The sequence below is a fragment of the Sabethes cyaneus genome, chromosome 1, assembly GCF_943734655.1.
Source record: "Sabethes cyaneus chromosome 1, idSabCyanKW18_F2, whole genome shotgun sequence".
Lineage (NCBI taxonomy): Eukaryota > Metazoa > Arthropoda > Insecta > Diptera > Culicidae > Sabethes > Sabethes cyaneus.
The window spans coordinates 162,420,761-162,426,466 of NC_071353.1; the positions used below are offsets into that span (position 1 = coordinate 162,420,761).

General features: G+C 48.4%; 2 protein-coding genes across 2 annotated transcripts; one reads left to right on the forward strand and one right to left on the reverse strand.

Moving 5' to 3' along the window:
• Positions 1-609: 609 nt before the first annotated feature.
• On the forward strand, positions 610-2,013 carry LOC128732383 (transcription factor IIIA). Its single transcript, XM_053825632.1, has 2 exons — positions 610-867; positions 927-2,013. Exons 1-2 carry the CDS (start codon positions 610-612, stop codon positions 1,947-1,949), a joined length of 1,281 nt encoding a protein of 426 aa, XP_053681607.1. The 3' UTR covers positions 1,950-2,013.
• Positions 2,014-2,090: 77 nt separating this feature from the next.
• LOC128732384 (protein scarlet) lies at positions 2,091-4,338 on the reverse strand. Its single transcript, XM_053825633.1, has 4 exons — positions 3,909-4,338; positions 2,967-3,841; positions 2,330-2,900; positions 2,091-2,263 (listed from the first exon to the last, which is right to left on the reverse strand). The coding sequence occupies exons 1-4, from the start codon at positions 4,336-4,338 to the stop codon at positions 2,091-2,093; spliced, it is 2,049 nt and encodes a 682-aa protein (XP_053681608.1).
• Between the last annotated feature and the right edge of the window lie 1,368 nt (positions 4,339-5,706).

Consider the following 5,706-nt stretch of genomic DNA (forward strand, 5'->3'; position numbering starts at 1 on the left):
CACTCAATGGGTCTCCTGAATCAACTGAAAGATTACATATTTCTGTAACTAAAAACATTTATAAGCTGCTTTTAAACAATAGTATGCGCTACAATTGATTGTTTTAAAATCATACTTCTGCTTAAATGGTCCATAATTGTGGGGGAACTGTATCTTTGCTGCACGTTTTCGTTAGATTACGGATTAGTAATAAGCAATAAGTACGCTAAAGATACTCAAACTATTCAATCTAAAATTGCATTTCCATGAGCGATCAAGCAATAATCTATTCACGATGAAATTTTGAACTTTACCTGTGTGCTCGGTGTGCTCTTTATAATCCGCAAGTCTATATTGAAGCAGCCTCTATATTGTGAACACGGTGAACACTAGTGACAGTTTTCAAATCTAGAGGCACTGCTGTATACGCAAAAAGTATGTGACGAGAGTGTGAGAAGAACCCGAAGAACCGCAAGTGAGAACATCTTGTGCCACAATCTCAAAATTGTAAACAGTACAAAAATCAATATTCGTTTGGTTTAATTATTGTACAAAACGAAACGTGTTTTAAAGGTTTTAAACAATATAACAAAATAAAACTACTGTTTGAACCGTTTAAATAGAAGCATTATGGTAAGTGAGGCCGATTCGAGTGACACGGACCATCGACAGCTCGATTGTTCGGCAGCCAAAGGCGGATCAGAATCGGAAGAAACAGTTGCATCCGGCGAATCGCACGGATGCCCCGATGAACCGGCGGAAGGCGCTGAAAATCCACAAACCACCACGGAGTGCAAACAGAGACTAACCTTTCGCTGTGAGGATTGTGCAACTGTTTTCCGAAAGCGAGATCACTTCGACCGGCACCGATTTACGCACACCGGAGTGGTAAGTAGACCCGAAATCCTGCTTTTCTTACAATGTGTTCTAGTTTAATTTTATTCTAGCGAGAGTATCGTTGTCCGGAGCCGGACTGCTCAAAGGAATACACAAACCGAACGCACCTCAATCGTCACATCCGAACGAATCACACGAAGAAACAGGCGGAGCCTGGCAATGCCATTCGCTGCAAGCAGACCGGTTGTGCGAAAATGTTCTCCACCGAGCTGGGAATGCGACGGCATTACGAGCTGAAACACATACTGGGAAAGTCCTGGTCGTGTCCAGAGTGTGGCGACCGGTTTTGGCGCAAACTACAGCTGAAGCAACATTCGTTCAAGCACACCGGTCAATATCCGCACCGGTGCGAGCTCTGCGAGAGTGGTTTTATGAGTCTGAAAGCACTTCGGAACCACCGAGCGACTCATGCTCTGCATAAGTGCGAATCTTGTTCGGCCGAATTCACCCGCTGGACCGATTTGGTGGCACACAGGAAGCTGCAACATGTGACCGTCTATCGGTGTGACATCTGTCAGGGTAGGTTCCCTACCAAGAGAAATTTGAAGACGCACATTAGAGTGCACTGCGAAAGTGAGGAAGTGTTTCAGTGTCCCCACGAGGGGTGTCCTAAGTTTTATGAGTATGAACGCAATTTGATTGCCCACGTTCGGTCCAAACACGAGGGAAGCCGAAAGTTCGTTTGCTCCGTTCCGGAGTGTGGTCGAGCGCTGTCCACGAAGCAAAAGTTGGACCAACATCGGCGGATGCACGAATCGGCTGCACGGAGTGTTCCCCGTATGAAGGTTCCTAATGGCAGTACCAGTGCGAAGCGGAAAGATAGTGGTCAACCGAAGCGCTCGAGCGCTGCTCGGTTGGCTAACGTTCAGCTAGAGCCACACGCGGAGCGTATTTTGATACAGCAAAGCCCTGACCGGCGACCGCCGGTCGAATTTGAGTGCTCTGCTTCGCTTGAGTCGGCCTCCGAATCGGAGGCGGAAACGAGCGCTAAGGTGGAAGGTATTCTGCAGGGACAGCTAGCTAAGATACAGGAACAGATACGGCTGTTGCAGGAGCAAAACGATAAGCAGTAGCGCGGGGTTGTTTAGAAGTTTAGAAGCTTCGAAGAAAATAAGTATTATTTAGTTCCTTAAAATTTGCCAGTGACAATTAAATTTATAACTGAATAAATAAGAGATTTTTGTTTTTTATCCACAAAACAAATGTATTTAATTCTAGTGTTTCGTTTTTCGCCACAAAAACAAGCACCCAAGCACGTGGAAGCCAAAGTAGAGGACCACCATTGCCCAGAGATTACGTCCGAGATGTGCCTCTTCGAAGCTGTAGTGCATCAGAACCTGCTCGCCGGTTCGCAGGCACGGTAAATTTGGGTCCTCCGCGGAACAGGCTAAAAACAAAGCATGCTTTTCAATCGTAAGCAGTTTCAAACATAACCTCCAACAAGCACACTCACTAATATTGGTGACACCCTGCCACTGTGCGATGGACATGGCTTCGTTGGCGTACATCATCCAGGAAATGTACGGCATCCAGGAGATTGCCACGGGCATCGAACCGAGCTGGATGAAAACCCCCGAAGTAATCATGAGTATGTAATCGAACGGCACCAGATAGGCCATCGCCAGCGGCAGCGAGTTGAAGGCAGCCGAAAAGAAGCACCCGCAAGCCGTGGAAACGTTCATAACCAGCATCGATGCGATGACGGTAACGAAGAAGGCCATGACCGATGGGCGCAGCGCCGCCAGCCAGTAGGCGATGACAACGAAAACCAACGGCTCCAGTACCAGTCCCGGCAGCATCGCCAACATGTTGGCTACATAGTACTGGGAGGTTCGGTACAGACCGGATTTAGTTTCACGCATAAACAGAGGGAAGGTTTCCGGAAAAACCGACAGAACCGAGTACATTGGCGAGAAGGTATTCTCCGAGACGAAAATAAACAAAATTCCTTGAATGGCTTGAACGCCAAGCTGGTCCAGCTTGATGGCACCGGTGAAACATAACCCCGCCATCAGTGCAATCGCCTTAAATGAACAAAAAATAAACGTTTGATTCCGTCACATGTTCAGTTTGAGGTTAGGAACACTCACAATTTTCTGCAGGAGTCTAAGATACTGCACCGTAGGATCTCGCACCACCGTCAAAAACGCCCGATAGGTCAACCAAAAAACCGTAGAAATCCACAGCGGCTTGCGCAACAGATTTTTCGTGTCTTTCACCTTAAAATCGGCACTTTCGGCAATATGCATTTCCAGGTTAATCAGCACATCCCTCTGACCGGCCGCTTCGCTGACGGCAAACAGATCGCACAGCCGCTGGGCGGACCTCTGTGATGCCTTCTCATAGCCGGGAGCCGTTGCCAGCACCCCAATCAGAAACTCAGCCGGGTTATAGTTCGACGGACAGCCATAGCCATGCTGTTCGAAAAACGCCAACGCATCATTCGGCTTCCCGGCGTAGGCAACGCGGCCATCGGCCAGCAGCATTACCTGATCGAACATCGAAAACAACTGACTCGAAGGCTGGTGGATCGTGCAGATAATGGCAGTGCCTCGTTTGGCCAACAGCTGCAACGTCGACACGAGGTTTTGTGCACTGAACGAATCCAGTCCGGTCGTTGGTTCGTCGCAAAACAAAATCGTCGGCTTGGTGAGCAGTTCCGTAGCGAACGCCAGCCGTTTTTTCTCCCCACCGGACAGCATCTTACCCTCGCCGACCTCTCCGATTCTCGTGTCGACGCACTTCGTCAGTCCGGTTCTCTCCAGCAGGTCCTGAATCAGCCGAGCCGCATGCTTCCGATTGACGCTTCGTTCGAGCTTCAGTTTCGCCATAAAGTACAAATGCTCACCCACCGTCAGCGAACCCACGAAAAGGTCATCCTGATGTACGAATCCACTCAACCGGTACATGTACGGACCGATCGGGTGTCCATTCACCAGAACATCCCCCTGCACGACAGTCCCCGCTAAAAACACAAAGCCCACACTCACATTAAATTCAAAAAACACAACCACATTTGTAAGGTTTCTTACGCTGCGTCCGATAAGCCAGCGCCGACATGAGCGTGCTTTTTCCCGCTCCACTCGAGCCCATCAGCGCAATCAACGTCCCAGGAGTGACCGCTCCGCTTACGTTATTAATGATTCGCTTTATCCGACTTTGACCGCCTCCATTCGTGCCATTTTTGTCACCGGTCGCATAGACGCACAGATCGCGCCAAACCAGCGTGGCTCCCTGCTCCGTCGGTGACCATTTGTTGTAGCTTCGCAGCGACGATTGATAGCAGCGGGTGCCGCCGGGAAACAACGGCGCCGCGGACACCACCCCGGGTGGTAGCAGTTGCTCACACTCGAAACTTTCCGGCGTACTGTTCAGCGAACGGGACGACGACTTCCGGCGGCTTTTGCTGTTCTTCACCATGTTGCTCAAAGTGATCGAACAGGACGCTGACTGTTTGGTCATGATTGCATAATAATCCTCTTCCGAAAAAGATGTTCACCGGTGGACGTTCGAAGCTAGACTGAAACCCAATGGTTCCGAGCGTGCTGTGCGCGTTAACCCAACGCCGACGACGACGACGACGTAATCGAACCCTGGCCCGTTCGCCCCTTGTGCGGCGCGGAGAGAAAACCAAAAGAAAAAACGTGGAATGTTTGGACTACATTGCGGTTTGCCGCAGCCTTGCCGGCAGCAGCCGCCGCCCGCCAGACGACGAATGTTCAATGAAGCGTTGCCGAAGCGGAGGGTACCTCCGCTGGCAAACGTATTCAGTTGTTCAATTTTGATCGAAAATAATAACTCAACAAACTTCAACATCCGTTAGTCTGTGGTGCTTCTTAGCTCAAGTGATGGGACTCAAAGTGGCCAATCAGCCCGGGCGACTAAAATTGACCGATAGGCCGAGTAAGTAAATTTGCTTCCGCCTTCTCGCACCGGTACCGGTACCGGCCACCGGCACCGACTCCGGCCTTTGAAGAAGCGATGAAGCGACAGCCGAGCGGTAATCTGATATCTATAGAAAACATAATTTTACGAACTTCTTGCCGCACTATGCTTGCCAACGTTGCCAACAGCAGCGTAAGGAATCGGCAGCAACGCCTTCGCCGCAGCAGGGAATCCATAGGAAAGCGTTCGGAAATTTGAATGCACGGCACCAGTGGTCGGAGAGTAGGTATCGCTAGTAGTAACTATGTAGCTGGTCCGATCCGGTTAATGAGAGTCATTTTTATGCTGAACGGATTTTCGTTTTTATTTTGGCAGTGGAAAAGATATCGGTTGGACTTCAAATCATGGCGCGGATTGAAAACATTCATATTTACGGAACATTTTACTTTACTGGCAGTTTGTTCAATTGTTAAATGAAAGCTGTTACGATTAAAACTTGACCAAACAAAAATACGTGTGTCTATTAAAAATCAAATTCTCAAAGTTTAATTTTAAAAAAATCTGCTTCTAGTTTTTAGCAATTTCTGTGGGGTCTTCTTTAGGTTCCACTTGCAGATGGTCTAATGATTCTCGATTGAGCGGAGCTTTGATCTTGCTTTGATTGGAGGCCCCTTGGGTAAGAACCATTTCATCATCTTTGTTCCCTAATGGCAGAATACCAAATCCGGCCAAAACAACACGGAACAGTCATGCCGCTTCAGAAAAAGCAACAAAAATGTTTCTAGAGATTCTCCTAAACTTTCTAATTGACGACGGTCCTAGTTGCAATGAAAATGTCACTTCACAAGCCACAGATAGAGATAACCTACTAAACCAGATTTATATTTCTTAGCGAACTTCGACAATTTCATATGCTTGACAATGCCTGTCGTTTTTCCCCCCTAC

Coding starts and splice junctions, on each gene's coding strand:
- LOC128732383 (XM_053825632.1), top strand. CDS start 610: ATGGTAAGTGAGGCCGATTCGAGTGACACGGACCATCGACAGCTCGAT. Junction 868..926: donor GATTTACGCACACCGGAGTG/GTAAGTAGACCC, acceptor ATTTTATTCTAG/CGAGAGTATCGTTGTCCGGA.
- LOC128732384 (XM_053825633.1), bottom strand. CDS start 4,338: ATGACCAAACAGTCAGCGTCCTGTTCGATCACTTTGAGCAACATGGTG. Junction 2,901..2,966: donor TTAGACTCCTGCAGAAAATT/GTGAGTGTTCCT, acceptor TGTTCATTTAAG/GCGATTGCACTGATGGCGGG. Junction 2,264..2,329: donor GCAGGGTGTCACCAATATTA/GTGAGTGTGCTT, acceptor CTTTGTTTTTAG/CCTGTTCCGCGGAGGACCCA.